Here is a 23313-nt window from a genome sequence, read left to right on the forward strand (position 1 = left end):
AGCCCGCTTGACCTCAGAGAACGAGGAGGACAGGTGACAATGTCTGGAAAAGCTAAGAGAAGCTAGTAGAGTTTGTTAGGAAAGCAAGGATGCAAATGGAAGAAAAAGTAGTCAATATGGTAAAATGGGGGGGGGGGAGCCTTTTTTTTTAAGATATGCTAGAAAGTGTAAAAGTTGAATTGTAAGACTAAAAGGTGAAAGGGAGAAATATGTAAAAAGGAATAAAGATAAGACAGAATTGCTTAACAAATATTTCTGTTCTGTAATCACAGCTGAAGGGCCGGGAGTAGGACCACAAATGACAAACACAAATAGGAATGGAGGGGTGGCAGTCACAATTTTCAGAGGACTGTGTTTGAGAGGACCTGGCTAAACTAAAAGGTGGACAAAGCAATGAGGCATGGATGGCATACATCCAAGGCTACTGAAGGAATTTAGGGAAGTTCTATCGGCTCTGCTAGCTGACATTTTCAATGCTTCGCTAGAGTCAGGAGTGGTCCCAGAGGGCTGGAGAAGAGCAAATGTGGTCCCTTCTCCACAAAAGCGGAAGTAAAGGTTGGGAATTATAGGCTGTTAAGTCGGACTTCAGTGGTAAGTAAATTAATGGCAACATTTTAAAACAGAGAATAGTAAGTTTTTGGAATCCAATGGATAACAGGACCCAAGGCAACATAGTTTCATTACAGGCAGACAAATCAGATTTCTCTGATTGGGTGACTAGAAAATTGGATTGAGGAAGAGCACTAGATGTAATACATTTAGATTTTATCAAAGCCTTTCAAACAGTTCTGCATAGATGACTAATAAATAAACTGAGTGCCCTCAGTATGGACCCTAAAGTGACTGACTGGGCTAGGAACTGGTTGAGTGGAAGGAAACAGGGTAGTAGAAAATGCAGCTCATTCTGAGGAAAAGGATGTTATCAGTGGTGAGCTGAAAGATTTGGTTCTTGGACCGGTTGTTTTTAACATTTTTGCAAGTGATATTGCTGAAGGGCTATCTGGTAAGGTATGCCTCTGTGGATGATACCAAAATCTGCAAAAGGGTAGACAACTCTTATGAGGAAGGACTTAGCGAAGCTGGAGGAATGGTCCGGAATTTGGCAGTTTAGACAAAATGCAGGGTCATGTATTTGGGTGCAAAAACTTGAGGGAATTGTACAGTTTAAGGGGTGAAGAACTTTTGTGCACGAAAGAGGAGCGGGACTTGTGTGTGATCATATGCAATGACCTTAAGGTGGCCAAAGAGGTAGAAAAAGTGATGGCGAAAGCTAGAAGGATGCTTCGGTGCATAGGGAAAACAGAAGTTGCATCAGAAGACTGGACCTGGCAGAGAGAAGGTCCTGGAGAAGGCATGTGGAGATTGCTGTCAGCTGCATGAGAGTGCTACAGTGGTGGGAGAAGGGAGGAAGACAAAGTGCCTGACCCTTGGGGGGGCACTGTGGGGCAGGCACTGGAAATCTTGGAGGGGATCTGCAGGGAAGGGAAGGGGAGGGGAGAGATGAAGAGTTAGCTGGCAGGAGGGAGGGAAGGGAGAGGCGCGCTGGACCAATGAGGGGCCTGCTGGGGGGAAGGAAGACAGGTGCTGGACCTGCAAGGGGGGAGGGAGAGAAGGGAAAAAGATGCTGAACCAAGGAGATGGAAGAAAAGGGAGTGAAAATGAATGAAATGAAAAGATGCTGAACCAAGTGGACAGAGGGAGGGAGACACATTCGTGTGGGGGAGGAGAAAGAGGTGAGAAGCTGGACACAGAAACAGAAGGGAGATGATGGGCATGGAGTGGAGCATAGGGACAGGAAAACAAAGGGGAAATGCTGTATGGGGATGGTATATGGACACAGAATGGCAATGTCAGACATGGAAATGGTTATATGGACACAGAAGGTAAAATTATGTATCATACCTGATCATTTTCTTTCCATTAATCATAGCTAATCAATCCATACACTGGTGGGTTGTGTCCATCTACCAGCAGGTGGAGATAGAGAGCAATCCTTTTGCCTCCCTATATGTGGTCATGTGCTGCCGGAAACTCCTCAGTATGTCGATATCCAAGCTCCATCCGCAGGACTCAGCACTTAGAGAATTACACCCACAAAGGGACACTCTGCCCAGCTCACCACTGCCGAAACGGGGGAGGGGAATTAACCCAGCTCATCCCCACACAAGTGGGGGAGGGGAATCCGTCCAGCTCATCCCTGCGGAGCGGGGGAGGGACACCACACCCGCCGATGCGGGGGGATCTGGCTTATCCTGCAACCGCAACCGCGGGAGGAGCTGACTGACCCTAACACCGCCGAAGCGGGAGGGGTACAAAGCTGCCCTACTGCCGCACGAAGCGGGAGGGAGCGCCGGCAGAATTTAAGTCTCAATCCAGCACCGTAAAACGGAGGGGAGAGGAATGCAGCAGCTCACTGTAACACAAATTCGTCTCAACTCTTGAAGAATCCATTGAAAAACTTGAACACGAAGTCCTCCTGAACAGGAACTGAAGACTAAACTTGAACCTGAAATGCAACCAGAATATAAACAATACAGATATCTGGGAGGGGCTATGCATTGATCAGCTATGATTAATGGAAAGAAAATTATCAGGTATGATACATAATTTTACCTTCCATATCATCATGCTGATCAATCCATAGACTGGTGGGATGTACCGAAGCAGTACTCACCCAGGGCGGGACATAGAAATCCCTGACCGCAACACTGAAGCTCCAAACCGGGCCTCCGCCCGAGCAGCCACAGTCAAGCGGTAATGCCTGGAGAAGGTATGGGCCGATGCCCAAGTTGCCGCCTTGCAAATCTCTTCCAAGGAGACGGACCCGGCCTCTGCCATCGAGGCCGCCTGAGCTCTAGTGGAGTGAGCCTTCAGCTGGATAGGCGGCACCTTCCCCGCGGCCACATAAGCCGCTGCAATGGCTTCCTTGACCCATCTTGCCTCTCTGTAGGCTTAGCAGCCTGCAGACCCTTACGAGGACCTGCAAACAGGACAAACAGATGATCCGACTTCCGGAAATCATTGGTCACTTCCAAGTATCTGATGATGACTCGTCTCACATCCAGATATTTGAGAGCAGAGTATTCCTCTGGGTAGTCCTCCCTACGAAAGGAAGGGAGACAGAGCTGCTGATTCACATGGAAGCGAGAAACAATCTTGGGCAGGAAGGAAGGCACTGTGCAAATAGACACTCCTGCCTCAGTGAATTGCAGAAAGGGCTCTCGACATGAGAGTGCCTGGAGCTCGGAAACTCTTCTGGCTGAAGTGATAGCCACCAAAAAGACTGCTTTCAACGTCAGGTCTTTCAGAGATGCCCTCGACAAGGGTTCAAAAGGCGGCTTCTGCAAGGCTCTTAGCACCAGGTTGAGATTCCACGCAGGCACCACTGAGTGCAGAGGAGGGCGCAGGTGATTAACTCCCTTGAGAAAGCGCACCACATCTGGCTGCGAAGCCAGGGAAGCACCCTTCAGGCGGCCCCTGAAGCAAGCCAGAGCCGCTACCTGGACTTTAAGGGAACTGAGCGACAGGCCTTTCTCCAGACCTTCTTGCAGGAACGCCAACACTGAAGAAATTGGAGCAGTGAAGGGAGAAAGTGAGCCTGCTACACACCACGCTGCAAAGGTACGCCAAACCCTGGCGTAAGCAGTAGAAGTAGAGCGCTTCCTCGCTCTCAGCATAGTGGCGATGACCTTGTCTGAGAAGCCCTTCTTTCTCAGACGCTGCCGCTCAATAGCCAGGCCGTAAGACCAAAGGGGGAGGGATCCTCCATCACCACGGGACCCTGATGCAACAGGCCCTGCTCCACTGGCAGCCGCAGAGGAACGTCCACTGAGAGCCTGATCAAGTCCGCATACCAGGGACGTCTGGGCCAGTCCGGACCCACCAGGATTATCCGGCCCGGATGCTTTGCCACCCGGTCTAGCACCCTGCCCAACATGGGCCAGGGCGGGAACACATAGAGAAGCTCCTGTGTCGGCCACTGTTGGAGAAGAGCATCTACTCCCAGGGATCGAGGGTCCCGTCCTCTGCTGTAAAAACGCGGCACTTGGCAATTGGCCGATGACGCCATCAGATCTAGGCTCGGCTGGCCCCAGCGCTTCGTGATGTCCAAGAACGCCTGAGCAGATAGCTGCCACTCTCCGGGATCCAAGGTATGGCGACTGAGAAAGTCCGCCTTGACATTCATGACTCCGGCAATGTGGGCCGCTGACAGCTGTTCCAGGTTCGCTTCCGCCCACTGGCATAGATTCATGGCCTCCTTGGCTAGAGGGGCGCTCTTGGTACCTCCCTGGCGGTTGACATAGGCCACAGCCGTGGCATTGTCCGACAGGACCCGTACTGGCTTCAACGCCAGTACCGGGATGAACTCCAAAAGCGCCAACCGAATGGCTCTGAGTTCCAGGAGGTTGATAGACCACTTTGCCTCTGCAGGAGACCAGAGCCCCTGCGCTGTCCTTCCCAAGCAGTGGGCTCCCCAGCCCGACAAAGAGGCGTCCGTCGTGACGACAATCCACTCCGGGGTCACCAGAGGCATTCCTGCAGACAACTTGTCTGTCTGCAGCCACCAGCTCAGCGCCTTGCGCACTGCTGGGTCCAAGGGAAGGCGCACAGCATAATCCTCCGACACCGGAGTCCAGCGCTGCAGCAGAGAGTGTTGTAGTGGTCTCATATGAGCCCTGGCCCAGGGCACTACTTCCATCGTGGCCGTCATAGAGCCCAACAGCTGCACATAGTCCCAAGCCCGAAGAGGAGAGGCTACTAGGAACTGGTCCACCTGAGCCTGAAGTTTGACAATCCGATTGTCCGGCAGGAACACTCTGCCCACTTGGGTGTCGAATCGAACTCCAAGATACTCCAGGGACTGAGTCGGGCGCAGCTGGCTCTTCTCCCAGTTGATGATCCACCCCAGGGAGCTCAAAAGAGCAATCACCCGGTCCACAGCTTTGCCGCACTCTGCATAAGAGGGGGCTCGGATCAACCAGTCGTCCAGATACGGATGGACTTGTACCCCTTCCTTTCGCAGGAAGGCCGCGATCACCACCATTACTTTGGAGAAGGTCCGCGGAGCAGTAGCCAACCCGAACGGGAGGGCTCTGAACTGGAAGTGTCGGCCCAGGACTGCAAAACGCAGAAAGCGTTGATGAGGAGGCCAGATGGGAATATGCAAGTACGCTTCCTTGATGTCCAAGGAAGCCAAGAACTCCCCTGCCTTCACTGCCGCTATAACAGAGCGGAGAGTCTCCATGCGAAAGTGCCGCACTTTCAAGGCCCGATTGACCCCTTTGAGGTCGAGGATAGGCCAGACAGAACCTCCTTTCTTTGGTACCACAAAGTAAATGGAGTAACGTCCCTTGCCAATCTGATTTTCTGGCACCGGAACGACCGCACCCAGGCGTATCAGGTTGTCCAAGGTCTGCTGCACTGCCACAGCTTGACCGGAGACTTGCAGGGAGAGAGTACAAACCCGTCTCTTAAGGGTCGGCAGAACTCTAGCTTGTAGCCGTCTCTGATGACTTCCAGAACCCAAGCGTCTGAAGTTACCCTGGTCCACTCGCCCAGAAACGAGGACAGGCGTCCTCCAATCTGCACTGGGCCATGGACCAGGGCCCCGTCATTGGGTACGAGACCCTGGGGGAGGACCGGAGGGCGCACCTCCGGGACGGCGGTCTCTACGAAAGGAATGCTGCTTGGGGGAGAAGTTCCTTTTGAAGGAAGAGGGGGCAGAGGAGCCCGACTTGCCCGGGCGGTATCGACGGGCTTCCTGAAACCGTCCTCTGGAGTTACCAGGGCGAGCACCACTGGCCCGAGCCCTGACCTCTGGTAACCTCTTGCCCTTACACGTGCCGAGATCGGTCACAATTTTGTCCAGCTCGACCCCAAAGAGCAGCTTGCCTTTAAAAGGCAACTTAGCCAGGCGGGACTTAGATGCGTGGTCAGCAGACCAATGCTTCAGCCAAAGCCACCGCCGCGCAGAGACTGTCTGAGCCATACCTTTAGCCGAGGCTCTCAAGACATCATACAGTAAGTCTGCCAAATAAGCCAGGCCCGATTCCAGGGCCGGCCAGTCAGCCCTCAAGGAAGGATCCGAGGGGGAAGCCCGCTGCACAATCGTCAGGCACGCCCTGGCCACGTAGGAGCCGCAAACTGAGGCCTGCAAACTTAAGGCAGCCGCCTCAAAGGACGACCTTAAGGCCGCCTCCAATCTTCTGTCTTAGGCGTCCTTTAGGGCCGTGCCACCTTCCACCGGCAACGCCGTTCTCTTAGTCACCGCAGTGATTAAAGAATCCACGGTAGGCCAAAGAAAGGTCTCTCGTTCACTTTCAGGCAAAGGATAGAGGCGGGACATAGCCCTAGCCACTTTAAGGCTCGCTTCCGGGACATCCCATTGAGCCGAAATTAAGGTGTGCATGGCATCATGCACGTGGAAGGTTCTAGGCGGGGCTTCATCCCCAGCATAATGGCGGAGCCAACAGGGGCTGAGGGAGAGACGTCCTCTGGAGAGGAAATCTTCAAAATGCTCATGGCCTGCACTAACAGGTTGGGCAAATCCTCTGAGCGAAAGATCCGTGCTGCAGAGGGGTCATCCGCTCCATCCGAGCGGGAATCCGTCTCCTCCAAGGAATCCCCAAAGGACCGTTGGGAGAACTCAGATATGCTGCCCTCATCTACATCAGAGGAAACAGAGTCCTCTAAGGCCTGGGAATCCACCCGAGGGCGTTTACTTCCGGGGGCCTCAACCCCTTTATCGGACAAGGGAGAAGGGGCAGCATTTGCATAAGAAAGGCCTGATGCAGCAGCAAAATAAACTCGGGGGAGAAACCCCCCAGACTGTGCACTTCAGCAGCCTGGGCCACAGCCCTAGACGCACCCTCAACCGGCGCTCGCAAGAGCGGGGGAGAAACATGCTGCGCATCCAAGATGGCGTCCGGCGCGACACTCCGTGAAGGAGCCGCGCGGGAAGAACGGCGCTTAACTTTAGCCGCTTTTCTGCCGTCGCCCAAATGAAGGGCGGCCATGGCATTAACGTCTCCCACCTCAAGGGCGGCCCAAGAAGAAGCCGTCCGAGCAGCGTGGCCGGCCAAGATGGCGGAGGCGAGCAGCGGGGGATGGGCGTTTATGGCGGGAAAAACCGCCGCACCCGAAGAAGAACCGGGACACTGACCGGCCTCCAAACTGACACCCAACAAGGGCGAATCAGACTTTAAAACCCCCGCATCCCCGCTAGACGCGCACATGCGGTCCGAGGAGCGATTCTTTGCGCCCTCGCCCTCCGACGCCATCAGCCACGTGGAGATCAATCGGGGAACCCCCTGCCCGCTACAAAAAGGTAAAATTACCTGCTTTCCGCTCCGAGCTGTAACGACTTGGTGTCCCAGTGAGTAGCTGCAATAAACTTTTAAATAAACGTCAAAATAAACGCCCTTAAGGACATCCAAAATTTTTTTTTTTTAAACGGAGCCAGCGGGAGGGGGGAGAAAAGGAGGGACCTGGCACCACCAGGTTTGCACTTGCTCAAGAAGAGCCCTCAACCCCAGGCACTCAACAAAACCTAAAAATTAGGCTTGGAGTCCTAGCCAGAGCTGCTGCTGTGTGTGACCACCACCTGCTGAGATAGAGAACATACTGAGGAGTTTCCGGCAGCACATGACCACATATAGGGAGGCAAAAGGATTGCTCTCTATCTCCACCTGCTGGTAGATGGACACAACCCACCAGTGTATGGATTGATCAGCATGATGATATGGAACGAAGATGTTAGACACAGAGGAGAACAGGAACACAGAAGGGAGATGCTGGACTTGGGAGGGGACATAGGAACAGAGGAGTGATGCTGGATACAGGTGGTGAGGACAGGGACATAGAGTGGTGATGATGATTGCGGAGAGATGGACACACAGAAGAGAGATTCTGAACATGGGGAATAATAGGTACACAGAAATGGAAGATGGATGGTGAGCATGGAAAAAGGAGTATCAAATGAGCAGGAGACCCTGGCAAATGATTTAAGACAGAGGGAAACAGAAACCAGAGCCTGGGACCAACATTATTTGAAAAATAAAATGACCAGACAACAAAAGGTATAAAAAAAATAATTTTATTTTTTATTTTGTGATTAGAATGTCATATTTGAAATGTATATCCTACCAGAGCTGGTGTTCGACACGGCTGGGGCCTAGAGCAGAAATTTGGGAGGGGACTACCAGGACGTGTCACCTTCAACGTTTCGGTGTCATATATAGAATCCAGCCCTCTAGGGTTAATCTTTAAAAGGGGAGTAAATAATATCTGATGCTGTATTATATTTATCTGTATACTGCTTAGATGCTGTTGTAATGGGAGTACATTAAATTAGTAAATTAAATTAAAAAAAACTTCACCCCTCAATCTTTTGTGATAGAATCTGAAGAACATAACTACTCATTTACAGTTTGGATTAGCAAATATAGTATTTAGTTTATATTGAAACAAACATAACAAAATATTAATCAGATTTTGATTTTACCCTACACAAGAAAATAATGAAGAAAACAAGTCCTTACCAGTGCCATTCAGTGTAGTGTTCTTATTAGTATACAATCTGATCATCTGTCCAATTGTTTTCACATTGTCTCTCAGCATTATACCTTGGGCTTGTACCATAAAGAGGTAGGTGTTTGCTGTAAAAAGATATTTCATTTTAATTTATGCTTACACTCTACCCTTGATCTTTCAAACTTAAAATTACAAGCGATCTTTGTTCAAGTTCAAGTAGTTCATTTTATGTTGATATCATTGCTCATCTATGATGCTCATGATGACCAAGTTTGCAGCAAGTTTAATTAGAAATAAATAAGGAAATTAAACCAAGAAACAACTGAAACTTAGGGAATGCATGGCAGTTGTTCAGATTAAAAGTGATCATTTATAATTAAACACCTACTAGATCTGTGGCATTCATTCCCAATCTTCCAGGGTCATGTTTAATGACAGGCTAAAAAAAGAGTGCATGAAAGATATTTGCATACAATGGAGGCAGTAAGCATGTAAATCTCATATATAGTTATTTTTTTAATGGCAGTATGTGTGTGATGTTATAGGAATATATGTTTGAATTATGAGCAACAATGTGATATGCATGTACCAGTTTTATCTATCATGCTGATGAATTTATCTATATAAATAATTCTCACCTCCAACGTTCTGAAGCTCACTCTGTGGCAGGGAAACACTGAAGCCCTGTACTGTTGGTAGGCTAGGCTGTCAGCACCACTCACACTCACTCATAGACCCGCCCTCAGCCACGCCCCATCCAGACATAATTCACAACCCCAATGAAGACGTCGAGGGCGGAGCAATGACACAACACTTATGACAACCAACCAATCAATGCACAGCAGCAACAGAAGCCCCCCCCCCTCGTGCATCACCCACTAGCTGCTGCCCTCAAGAAAAAATCGCCGCTGGACCCCCGCCCTCCTACCCGAGTCCCCGCTGCGGCTGCCTGCCTCGACTCCCCATCCGTCCTCCCTCACTTGGACCCCAAGTCAATGCTGGACATCACCCTCTCTCCCCGCTCCCTCCCAGTCGCCACTGGACCCGCTGCTCTCTTCCTCCCCCCTCCCAAGTCGCCGCTGGACCCCGTCCCCCTCACCCACCCTCCTCCACGAAATCGCCCCGGACCCCCCGCCCTCCTACCCGAGTCCCCGCTGCGGCTGCCTGCCTCGACTCCCTGTCCGCCCTCCCTCACATGGACCCCGAGTCAATGGTGGACACCACCCTCTCTCCCCGCTCCCTCCCAGTCGCCACTGGACCTGCTGCTCTCTCCCTCCCCCCTCCCGAGTCGCCGCTGGACCCCGTCCCCCTCACCCACCCTCCTCCACAATGGACACTCGCCGCAGCTGCACGCTCGCCGTTCCGCCGCCCTCCCTCTCCAAGTCCGGGTTTCGGAGAGGACGAAGAGGGAGGGCGGCGACACGGCGAGCGAGCGGCTGCGGCGAGTGTCCAATGTGGAGGAGGCAGGTAAGGGCTCAGGCCGCGGGTCGGGGACAGGGTCCAGTGGCGACTCGGAAGAGGGGGGAGGGAAAGAGCACCGGGTCCGACTCCAGCGCAGCCGTCATCCCCGTTCACTGAAAACAAACCAACCAAACCTATGAGATGCTTCACAACGTTTAATAGACAGGAGTGGAACTGAGCCAAGCAAGTCTACGGTAAGCAAGGAAGCCCATTGTTTAATCTCTGTTTCCACTCCCCCACACAGCTGTCATTGCTATACACTCACAAACAAGCAAACCTAGGAGCTGCTGCTTCGCATTGTCGTTTTTAAATTGTTGTTCCATCTGAAAAAAATGTTGAGGACAAAAGGAGGGGGAACACAGACAGACCCTACAACTGGGAGGGAGACCCTGCAACTGGGAGGGAGGGAGGGGGGACCCCCCTGCAACTGGGAAAAAGGGAGGGGGGCCCCCTGCAACTGGGAGGGAGGGGGGCCCCGCAACTTCAAATCCCTACTCAAAACCCACCTCTTCAATGTTGCTTTCGGCACCATTGAACCTTTATACCTTTCAGGTAACCTAGACTGCCCCAATTTGACTACCCCTACTTGACTGACTGTACATATGTCCTTTAGACTGTAAACTCTTTGAGCAGGGACTGTCCTTGTATGTTAAATTGTACAGCACTGCGTAACCCTAGTAGCGCTTTAGAAATGTTAAATAGTAGTAACTGGGAGACAGACCGGGGGGGGGGAAGACCCTGGAACTGGGAGAGAGGGGGGACCCTGGCACATACTCTCATTCTCACACACACACTCGCACCCAGTCTCACTCTCTCTCTGGCACACACACACACACTCGCACATTCACTCTCTCTCACACAGTCACTCTCCCACACACTCTCTCAAACATACACACTCAGAGGAAAACCTTGCTAGCGCCCGTTTCATTTCTGTAAGAAACGGGCCTTTTTTACTAGTATAATATAATAGAGATTTGTAATTGGCCATAGTTGTGATAGGAACGGTGTTTGATACAAGTGGTACAACTATATTGTAATAATTTTACCCTATTTGCATTATATATTACAAGTTTTGGGAGGATAAGGCCACGGGCAGTTGGGACTTGAAGTCGGGATTTTCAGTGGATACTATAGCCACATTGTTGGGGGGCACCCGATTGTTTGAAACCACAGAAAGTTCTTTACATCTGGATTAGAATGATATACAACATTTACATAAGTATATTATTAGATCTGAATTTCATGCTATGACATTAATTGAATACTGTAGAGTACAGCAGGTTCCTTGTGGGCTGTGCTTGTACAAGGAACCTAGATTTTTGGAAGATTTAGATTTGTTACCCGGTAGAATGAGATCATCTCTAGATGCTCTCTGGATTTGATGCTCATCAGTATTGACAAGTTAAACAAACTGATTGCTAGTTCCGAGGAATTGAACAATAAGTTGGAAACTATGAAGCATAGTGGTTCAATAGATGTGTATGAGCAAAATACGCTATGGATCGATATAAGCATAAGATCCCAAAAGATACCTAAATATAAGAAGGACGAGTTGGATTACATGAAAGGATTTGTGTATCCGTGGATGGATTATTGTAGGAAGTCGAGACGAGCTCAAATAAACGTCTCCTTTATTAATTCATCCAGTGATTCCTCGAGGCAGGAAGGGGCTATAGGCAGTAATGTTCAAGCCACTGGGGCGTCCTCTGACAGTTCTCAGGTGCAAAATCCAGTTTTTTTTAGATACAGCCAATCAAAGGTCCAAGGGAGCTTCCGTGCAGCCCGTTGTACGACTAAAGAGGCAGGTCAGAAAACATCTCAATAGTCTTTAACTTGGCATCCAAGCATCTCACCCCTATTCAGGTACAATTGTTGGGGTTGGGTTTGTCCTTTGTCACCTACTCAATTTCATGATTTTTTTTGATATACGAGTAAGTTTACAAAAATACTTTCAGAAGCTACGTTTGTGATTGCATTTTGCAGATGATGATTTCAGTAGTCAGGATGAGTGATTCCTCTGCTCAAACCTTTTTGCAGAAATATCGGCTTCCTTCCACATGGACCCAGTGTGACTTCTTTCCAACAGTGGATTTGCATGATTTGCAGAATATCAAATGTTATATGGAGAGGGGCCATAGTAATTTATCAAGTGAGCAGAAGCAAGCTAGGTGAAAACATTAAGGTCCATGACACAGATGGAGGTTTGACAGGGGGCTTTGACAAAAGATAACCTCTCATGAAGTGAACAACTAGAAACTGTCAAGAGATGGGCTTATCCTCTATACGTTTTGAGACCAGACTCGAAGAGGTGCAGAAAGTATTAAAGCAGGGTGTGTGTAGGACATGAAATGGGATCTAAGGCCTTGCCCTCACACAAGACAGCAAACCTCCTCCATTTAAAAAAGAAGTAACACTTGAGGAGATCACATGATGCAATGAGCTAGGAGGCTGTGTTCACTTTGAGCTCCTCTTTTCTCGGTCCCCTCTTTTCTCAGACATCTATGAGCTATATATTTTGAATTTTTCCTCGTTTTGGAGAAGTTAGCTGAATACCCCACTACCTATGGACAAATATCTTATGAAATCTGGGGTGGAAATGGCTTCAAAAGGCAACAAAAAGGACAACATTAAAGCACGCTGCACATCAATGGGTGAGCACAAGATGGCGGATAAGCTGAGGGCCCCAAACTAAATGACACGCTGCCAGAGAAACTTACAGCGGCGGTGGTTTCAGTGTTGGGTACTCAAATCAATATACTCACTTCCAGTGTCCAAAATCTATCGCAAGCAATAGCCAAATTAACACTAGAGCAACCGAGCTAGAATATAGAGTCTGTGCAGCGGACGACAATATTAATGGAGTAACGGAGGAACTTGCACAGCTCAAGGGGGAAGTGGCGGGCTGCACTACAAAGATGCATGATCTGGAGAACAGAGCACACCGCAATAATATTCATGTGGTGAGTATCCCCTTAGGATCTGAAAGACAAGGACCTGAAAAACTCGCTAGAACAATGGTTCACAGAGATGTTGTTCGATTCATCGCTGGGGCCTATCCCTACAGAACGTATGCACCGTGTGGGCAGAATTGTGAAAGGTTCAGTCCAAACTCTTAAATTTTATTCATAAAGAACAGATTCTGCAGAAGTACAGAATGCAAGATTTAGTTTCAGAATATTAAAGTGCGCCTGTTCAAGGATTACTTGTCTTCTGTGGCGCAGTTACAGAAAGACTACTCAGAAATTTGTCGACGCCTTGTGGAGAAATAGCTGTGATTTACCATACGGTTTCCATCGAGGCTCCATGTAATCAAGGATGGTAAAATACATATGAGAGTAGTGAGGTGGCCAAGATCCGGGTGAAGCAGTGGTTCCGAAACTGATTTTGACTATTGTGGTTGGTTGACCCACTGTTTTGCTTCTCACAATAGTGTGCTCATTTAATCAGAGTTTCTGCTGTTACGCTGGAAGCTGCAGTCTCAAAGAACTACAGCCATATTATTCTGCATATGCTTACTGTGATATGGTTATAATCTTTCTTCTTTTGTGTTTTTACATTAACTTGTTCTATCACGTTTATTTTACTGAGGGGGTTGGATGGGTGAATGGAGATGGGAATGTGTGGTTGGGAGAGGCGGGCAGGGATTGGGTGCATCAATCGATGACCTGTGTGGCCATGATGTACTCTGCTTGGAGGATGGGGGGGTGAAAATTGGTATTTTAGGGAGCATACATGGGAGGATTTCATGAAGAGAATGACTTCTTTTGACTTTGCAATCTATGTTTGGCTTGCTGCTTGCCAGGGGGGAGGCTGGGCCTCTTGGCGGGGGATTCTGAGAACTTTCCTTTTCTCAACTTTATTCTATGTTTTTATAATGTCACATAAAGGTATGAAGATTCATGGAATGTGTCGGGTATTAATTCACCAATATAGAGATCTCAGATTCTATAGTTCCTGCATAGATACAAAGCTAATATTGTGGGGTTACAAGAAAATAAGCTTAATGATCTTGAACCTCAAAAATTAAAATGTTTTGGGTTGCACAATGCTATTATGCCTCTGCACCTACAATAAAGCGGATGTAGCTTTAAGTCATAAATCAGTACCAGTCATACCACACAAGATTACCAAGGACCCAGAGGGGAGATATGTTATAGTGGAGGGGATATTGCATCGAATGAATATTACTCTTGCCTCCATTTATGCCCCCAACACAGTTAAAAAGGCATTTTTCAGGGACCTTCTGGTGAAATTGTCTACCATAACTAGTCCTAAGATTTTTATGGGTGACTTTAATGCTATTTCAGATTCTCAGTTGTACACCACTGCTGTATTCCAAAGGTCTAGACCCAGATTTACAGACTGATTGGGAGTTTTTCTTACGAGCCTGGACTTTGTAGATGCTTGGAGAATCTTTCATCTGCAAGAGAAAGATTTTACCCATGTCTCTAAGGTCCATGCTATCCAATCCCGAAAAGACTATGCTTTCGTCACAGAAGACCGGGGAAAAAAAGGTTGATGACATTTCCCGGCCTATCTTTACACAGATCCTGCTTTTACACTTTACCTTAAATAAAAAGTGGGAGAATTTTTTATGTAATAATAAGGAACATATCTCTGATCCGCTTTTGATGTGGGACACAGGGAAGGCAGCGATTAGGGGGGAAATCATACCTTTTGTCATTAAATGTAAAAAGAGCCTCGCAAATCGTTCGGTAGAATTGGAGCAGCGAGTTAGGCTATTAAAGAGACTGTCGCAGTCACACCCCACTGCTGCCTGTAAGCATTCTTTTGAGCAGACACAAGCTGCCCTGAATGGTCTTCAATATGGCAATAAACCTGGCCGGTTAATGACCAACCTTACAAAAATCTCCTCGCTTCGTAATGCCAGGGGCCAAGTTGTGACTGAGCAAAAGCAATTGGAATCTTTATTTGTACAGTTCTCTTTATAAGACAGAAGGTAGTGGAAATACGGAACAACTACAATCCTTCCTGTGAACTTGTGGAATTCCTAGGCAATCGGAGGAGAGCAACTTTTAAATGAGCTTCTATCTATCAAGGCCTTGAAGCTTCACAAATCTCCAGGGCCAGATGGCTTTAGTGGAGACTATTTTTTTAATCTTAAATTGTATGTTAGTAGGTCTTTTAGGGGCTTATTCTGATGCAAGGGTCTTTTCCTCTGTGATACAAACAAAGAAACATGACGGCAGATAAAAGCCATATGACCCATCCAGTCTGCCCATCCTCTGTAACCCCTAATTCTTCCTGTTCCTAAGCGATCCCACATGCTTATCCCATGCCTTTTGAAATTCTGGAACAGACCTCAACTCCACCACCTCCACCCGGAGGCTATTCCATGCCCCCACCACCCTTTCTATGAAATAATACTTCCTTAGGTTACACCTAAGCCTATTCCCTCTTAACTTTGTCGTATGCCCCCTCATTCCAGAGCTCTCCTTCATTTGAAAAAGGCTCTCTTCCTGTACATAAATGCTGTTAATATATGGCCTAGCTTTAAGGCTACCACTGGAATATTGCTGGCCAGAGCTATGCAGCCTAAAAACAACTGAAAAAGTACTGACCAGGCCAAACAACAAGTAAATGATGTAATATTTGAAGAATCTGCAAAAAGCAGGTCTGAACAATGAGTTCTGCCACAAATTGGTACAATTTTTAATTCAAATATAGCACCTGTAATGAAAGATCAGATGAATAAAATGGAGCTTATTAGTTTTGGTATACAATGATACAGAGGTAATACAGAGTTCATGAGAAAGGTATGAAAAGTATTGCAGCCGGAAGATGTGAAACTGTTATCTCAACGCTTCCCAAAACATGTTGATAATTAGCAGTAGCTGAGAACGGAAGGAGGTGGGCACATCAGATAGCAGATCACATGGGAAAGTATGATCTCCGGAAGTTGAGACATATTAGGAGCTAGGTATCTCACCATTCACTTCTATGGAGAAGATAGAGTATAAAAGAGGGGAGAGTTTGGCTCAGTTTGAGAGTCTCTTCTCCAAGGCTTCAGTCAGACGGCGAAGCCCTGTGCGGTTGAAACCAGAATCTGATGTCTGTATTTGTACCAATTTGAAGACTTGTCTTTGGGTAAGAAATAAAATGTATCTATTTATCTAAACCTATCTCTGTCTCTATTTTTATAGATTCTGTCTTCTCTTTACCTAACATTTAGCCTACAAGGTAGATCATATACAAGTGACACTCAGTCTTTGCAGAAACTTAGACAGATGTTTAATAAGATTTATGTGGGAACATAAATGGTCCAGAATATACCTAGATCTAGAAAAACAGAAAGCAGTAGTTATGGGAATTAGTTTTCAATTACGGCTCCTAATGCCACCCCAGAACAGACCCCCTTATGATTGGGTGACAATGGAGGTTAGAGAAACTATACAGAACCTGATATATGAAATAGGTACTATTAGTCCCCCGTGTGAAGGAGTCAGATAGAGGTCTAGCAGAGGGGAAATTAAAACAGTGGTGACCAGCCGTACGCTGACCGTTCACTCTATCCTTCTTTATCTTCCTTTGACCGCAAGAGGGGATACTTATTTTGTGCGTTCAAATGTTCTCTGTTATCTTTTTATCACTTTTTTCTCTTTTTCTCTTATCTTTCCTTCCCCAATCTCCCTGCTGTTATTCCTTCATTTTTCCCCTATCACGGACACTGCCCACTTCAGGGGTATTGGGCACCAATGTTCTGTCCGTCCTCACCCCTACTTTAAATACTCTTCTATTCTTCTGTCTTTTTACTTTCTTCCCTGAATGTCTTCATGCCTTGCGCTGAACTAACACACCTGTTTCTCTGCCCTTGACTATGCTGATCTCTATTTGTGGTCAAACCTTCGTTTCTGTCTTTCAATATTCTGTTCTGTTCTTTCTCACCCTCTTTTCTTTCTCCTATCCTGTCCATCTCTTTGATTTGCGTGATGTGCGCAAGACTGTGCTTGTTGTGTGAATGATGCATAACACCGAATCCAGGCGACTGCGATTTGGGGTTTGCTGTAAGTTTATTTCAATGTTCAAAATCTTTGGATTGGTCTTTATGCTAGCATTCTCGCTTAACAATCCTCAGAGATTGCGCATTTTTCTGTTTCCCATTCCCACCCTGTGTTCTGTCTTAATCCCTCCGTATCAAATCCTTGTCCTCACTATGCATTCTGTTTTTTCCCCCTTTTCCTGTTCTCCTTCATCCTAACTTCTTCTGCCTACCTCTTCCTATTAGTCTTTTCTCTTCTGTATGTTCCCGTCTCGGGGGAATTTTCTTTACTCTGGGAGAACAGCACGCTTTCAGATTGCTCTCCTCTAAAATCCTTCTGGTTTCTCTGCTCCTAGTACTGACAGCCCCCACCTTTCCACATCTGCTATTGCCTTCACTCTGTGTGTGCGACACATACTTTTGATCTTGTGCTGAAACAGTTATCCACGAGATTTTTAATGTCTCGGGACTGTCCCTTTTACTCTATTCCTCCTCATTCTTTCGGTTGGACTTTCTACAACTTTCTTTCCTTTTCAGCTGAAAATAGTGTTCAGCTTGGCTGCTTACCGTCGTCCAACTGCTGTTTTCCCCTCATCTCTCTACAGATATATAGTTTCTATCTTATGCTCCAGTGCTATCTTTTCAGTTGTTATGAATAACTGCGTAGTATCTCTTATTCCGTCCTTTTTTTCCTTTTACATCTTTGTGTGTGTCTCTGCACTCCGTCTGATTTGGAACTATACTGTTCCGTCTCTGCTTTTCTTGGTTCTTATCTCTGTATGCCGCTGTCATACAAGGCACCGGCTTCCACCTGTCAAAATCTGGCTTGGCTTTTTCACTTTGAAGCGCATTTCCTGTCTTTTATTATCTACTGCGTAGTTCACCTGATTGCTCTTTTTCACAACTGCTTAGTTCTGTGCTTTCACCCCCCCCCCATAGCCGTTCTTTTTCCCTTAAGTCCAATCTGAATCCCCTCCTTTACAACATTTTGGTCTTGTCCCCCTTTTCGGCCACAATAATCCTCCCTGCCCTTCTCTCTGATGCTCTACCGACTCCTACACTGTGGTCCGTGTAAAATTTATAAGGGTGTGGCCCGCACGATACCAATTGGGGTAACTTAACACCTTACATACACCTTTTTGGCTTCCTGTGCAAACTAGAAATCATTTTTTTTTGATTCCCTATAAAACTATCCCTTTTCCTTCTCAGTCCCATGTGGTGTGAGTCTTGATTATATACTCCCTCTTGGGCTTCGAATAAACTTGCCCGAAGAGCTGTAAGTTCTAAACCCCTTTTTCTCACATTTTTTTAATATCCTTATTCAGGCTTCTGAAACTGCCATTTCTTTCTGTAGCTTTTAAAGGTTTTCCCTAACAAGTGCTGTAGTTCACTATCTCAAGGACATGAGAATCTGGGAAGCTTGCCCACTTTAGCTGCCTTATCAGTCCAGCACTGCTTCGGCAGAGGAGGCTCTACAGTTCACTTTTAAAAGCTAAGAAAGTGATTTTTTTTTCTTCCTCTCCTCTCCCCCTTTTCCGTTCGTTTTTTTGTCCCTGTTCTATGCTGAAGTGGTACAAGTTAAACAGTCAATTACACAGATATTCTTTTTAACTTCTCACTGTCTATCCTCTGTCAACTGTATTTCTCTTCTCCCAAAATTCCTCCTGAATCCATCTCTTTCATATCTTTCCAATCCGGTTTCCCCTCGAAATTGGTGGACTTATGCAAGGGTCCTTCCCTTAACGCCGAGGAGATTATCTAATTCTCTGGTTGTCTCCCACTCCCCACAATTCTCTGCTCATACTGCTTTGACTTTTGGGCGTTGCCCTCTATTTCATTTCATCTCCCTTAAACAAATGCTTTCTCATTCTGTCTCTGAGCCGTGATTTCAACCCCAAGACAGGTTTCTTTATTTTTGCGCTGCTAGTGACAGCTTGATAGACCTAATTGTGCTACACCATGTGGTTATAAAATTTAACAGGGTATTTCACTTTCAAACACACATTACTTAACTTTCCCCTTTACAAACCGGCGTTCTCCTTCTTTGTCCTAATGATTATGTTACAATGTTTCTTTAATCTATTCTTGGTAATACGCTTATATTTTACGTGGCCCCCCCCATGATTTATGCTTCATGATTTTGGTTTTTGAACTGTAAATGGTATTACTCATTTCCTAGCGGGGTAACATTTCTTTTGCCCTGTACAGATATATGTACAGATATATGTCTTAATAATTTACTATAATGTCACCTTACTATGATTAATACGCATGTATTTCTTGCTGAATGCTTAACCGGTAGTATTTTAGGAAGGCCGTTGCATATTTGGTTTTATTGTTAAAAAGCAAGTGTTTTTGTCCCATTTCAACGCTATCATATTGTGCTTTTGTTCTATAGGAAAAACGGTGTATAGTGTTGTTTCCAAAGTATTCTAGATACAGACTCTTTCCTGTATAAATATTTTGGCTCGGATCATCTTAAGTTTTACTTCTGTGATGGCAGTGCTGGTTCACTGCTCGCCTATAATCTTTACACGGTTATAGCACTAATCTTGTCAGCCATGAAAGAACATTTTAGGCTGTTTGTTTGATGATTTACAATGTCAAGTTTTTCTCTGGGTTTTTTGCTTTGCTCGTCTCGGATGATTGATTTTATACTGCCTGTCATAGCTCCCTTTCGGTCAGTTGTCATGCTTGAGTGCTCTTTAGTGCTGTGTGGCAAACTTATTCTATGTTGTCTGATTACTGTGCCTTACCCGAAGAGCTTACATGTTTTTTTCCCTTTAAAATAATTTTTTTGCTTGTTACTTCTGGATTAGGTTTCAGAGGTTCTTTCTAGGAACATGCCATATTTATTATTTCCTTTTTCCTTCTTTCTCCTTTATTTCTTAATATTTTTTCTCTCTCTACTTTATTGTACTAGTGTCATGCAATTAACTTCGATACCGATGTCTGAGACTTACATGCATTGAAGGAGATCCTTCAATGGATGACGGCATCTTATTTATTAGGAGCAGACTTCCATTCCATTTTCGGAGTGGCCTGCTGATTCGGCATTATTGCCCACGTAGGAGTTACCTGTATACATGATCGCTGTGACAATAAAGGGACGCCTAAGGCATTGGTTGAGATTGTATACAGGTTGACTCGGGCATTCAATATTTTTGGATGGTTAGCTTTTACACGAGAAGTTTCCTAACTTTCCAATGTTGTAGTTTGGTTAGTCATATACGAGATGTTTCCTAACCACAACATTTTGAGTGGGTTGTTGTACACGAGAAGTTCTCAAACTACAGGTCCTTTGGGGTGATTAGACGCACACGAGAAGTTCAAACGCACACGAGAAGTTCACTAGTCAGCGAAAACCCATTGGACCGCTGCTCTTCGACTCATGACACCTTATTCGCTGGTTTCTTGAGTCCTTTTTGGGAGTGTTTGCAAGGTCCCTTTTTGGGGGCTCTGCCATGTATACGGAATAGTTCTTGGTAGGCTGGGAAACTGGGTTTCTTTACGCCTTTAGAAGCACACTCTGGGGAGTAGTATTTATTAATTTGGGATAGAGTAGTATAAATATATAATAGCTGACACTAAACACCTTCTGCTCTATTTTCTTACACTTTTCACCTTTGTAACTTTCAATTGTCTGTTTATTTAACCTGCGGCAAAAGCATAGGGCTTTCCGCCAATTAGTAATTTATGTTTTAGGTTCCACTTCTGGGACGCTCTTGAAGACGCGTGAGTATAAAGGTGTTTTCTATACGCATGATGCATGTTTTCCTTTGAATGATCTTCTTTTGCACCTTTTTATCTATATATATTTATAGAGGTACCTATTATAATTCTTTGAACTAGGATCCAATTTGAGATTTAATTTGCCATTTTACACTGCACACCGCCCCCTATGTGGATTGCTTTTCCCCTATTCCTAATTCCATTATGTCCACTCAGTCCTCCACTAGCCCCCTGGAAAGAGTTCTCAACTTTTTCCCCGCTGATAAAAAAGAACTTTCCCGTTTATGTCAAACCTGGCATACCGTTTGGTCTGCTAAAGACCCGGGATTGGAATGGCCAACAAAGGGCTCATTTGATCAGGGTAAGCTCCAAGCCTTGGTCTGCTATAATGAATCCAACAAAACAGGAAAATCTAGGGAGAAGCATTTAGCTGCTATTAATAAATTTATACTTATTGCACAAAACCAGCATGACAGAGCCCTAGCGAAGTCTGCTTGCGATCAAGCCCCTTACCAAGAGGCAGTAACACCTACCGCCCCTCCACCTTATGATGCTGCAGGTACTACCAAACTTTTACCATGTGCAGTGGGATATACCCCGATACCCCCAGGATATTGTGATAAACTTCAGCTACAGATTTCGCAGGGATCTCAGACACAGACCTCCTCATCTCAAGGATCACAGACAGCGATACCTTCGCTGCCTGCGGTACATCCCGCTCCTATCAGATTTGACCCACCTACTACCGTACACATTGCCGGTGTAGTTGATCTATCTCTTCCCTCATCACAAAAAGACCCAATTCCAATATCTCAGGGGTCAGTACAAACCCAGACGCCCTTAACCCCTTCAATAACCCCAGTGGCCACGACCACCGCCCAATTGCCTACTATTACTACTGTTCCAACGATGCAAGCAACAACCCAGACGCTAACCCCACCACCGCCTCATGTATATCGTACTCTTGGAGGCTATGAGATTGAGATACCCCCTCCCATTATTGAGCAATATCCTTGTGTCCCGAACCCATCAGTTCCGGCCACCGTCCAGTACCCTGCTATCAGTCAAATTGACGTAGCTGCCCAGACCTCCACCTACCCTAGCCTAGGATCCGGGTTGACTTCACACATGACCACCCAAACGACTACCTACCCACATATGGGACACACAACTCAGACATCACCTCCACCACTACCTTTGGACTCTTCTGTCCAAACTGGTCCCTTGCCAGCTGAATCCCTACAGTCTATCCTGTCTCAATTACGACAGATGGGTTTCATTCCATGTAGTCCTGCTACACAGACACGGGCTATTTGTCAGGGACTGTATGATCGGGGTTTCATTAAAGCTCCCCCAGTTCCGAAAGACTCTTCCATACCCACTCTAGAACCTGAATGCTCTACTCCTCCTAGATGGGATCAATTGGGCGCACGCCCCAAGGGTACAATTCCCCAATTAGCAGAGGATCTGGCTCTTCTCCGCCGTCCTCTCATACTTCCAGCCAAACCAGGTACTGGGGGTCTACCAAAAGTAATATCTTCCCCATTAGAAGAAGCATGGGAAATTTTAAAACAACAACTTCCAATTAAAACAGATTTGATGGATATTCGAAACAAACCTCCCCCAGTACTAAGTTTCTCCTCCTCGATGGAAGGAGATTCTTCTCACCTTGACCTACCGAAGCCCCTCCCCCTTGACACGCCAGTCCCTTCAGGTGCAGGCTGTCCACCGTCACCCGGCCTCACCTTAGCCACTATAGGAGATGATCTCGTATACGTTTCTGAAGGACTTCGTTCTCTACGGAAGTCCATGTCAACGCTCCCTGACACTATTGCACCTTCTGCATCAAAATCCGACATACCCCAGATACCCCAACAACATGATGTTATTTCTCATCATACTAGACAGCGCGATCCTCACAGTTATCTTACTGATGAAGGCTCTAGCCGCTGCCTTGCAGTCATTGACAGTCCCCAACACCCTACAAGACAGAATATCAGTACAGAACCTATCCTATCTGGTCCACCTAACACTCCTGCCCAATATGTGGCTTTGCATGAGAATTCATGGCATTATGTTCACCCATGGGTTGATAATCTCGCAGGATGGTCTGAGGCGCTCCAGCCCCAGTCCGCTCTCTTCCCACGTGAAGGATCCTTACGTTCTGACAAGCTTTCACTTGTAAGAGATCTAATTTATGACCACCCCGACCCCCATTGGGATCAGAAAACAACCCTCTATCTAATCCAAGGTCTTCAGGTTTGGAAAAAGTATGAGAATCAGTTTCCCCCAACCACCTCGATTGATCTCCTTAAATCAGTGAAACTTTTTCCCCTGCTGAATAAAATGTCAGGTGGTGTCCCTCATACGGAATACACCCCACTTTCAGCTGTTGAATTGAATAGCCTCATACTACAGCTCCCGGATATTGCACTGGGAGGCAACCGATGGTTGAAAAAATTACAGGACATTACCCTGGGGACTACTCTATCAGTAGGTGATATGAAAGCGCTCCTGGGCAGAACCCCACACGCTAGTGTCACTGACATATTCACTCAATCGGGCTATGCAAAATTTGTTACAGATAC

General features: G+C 46.7%; 1 protein-coding gene across 3 annotated transcripts in view; it reads right to left on the bottom strand.

Annotated features, from left to right (window-relative positions):
- B4GALT6 (beta-1,4-galactosyltransferase 6) overlaps positions 1 to 23313 on the bottom strand; it is a 327497-nt gene that overhangs the window by 225241 nt on the left and 78943 nt on the right. For all 3 annotated transcript variants that reach the window (XM_030213842.1, XM_030213825.1, XM_030213833.1), the window contains exon 2: positions 8541 to 8657. In XM_030213842.1, coding sequence (XP_030069702.1) covers positions 8541 to 8657 — 117 coding nt within the window. The remainder of the gene's footprint in view (positions 1 to 8540; positions 8658 to 23313) is intronic.

The sequence above is a fragment of the Microcaecilia unicolor genome, chromosome 1 (genome assembly GCF_901765095.1).
Source record: "Microcaecilia unicolor chromosome 1, aMicUni1.1, whole genome shotgun sequence".
NCBI classification, from domain to species: domain Eukaryota; kingdom Metazoa; phylum Chordata; class Amphibia; order Gymnophiona; family Siphonopidae; genus Microcaecilia; species Microcaecilia unicolor.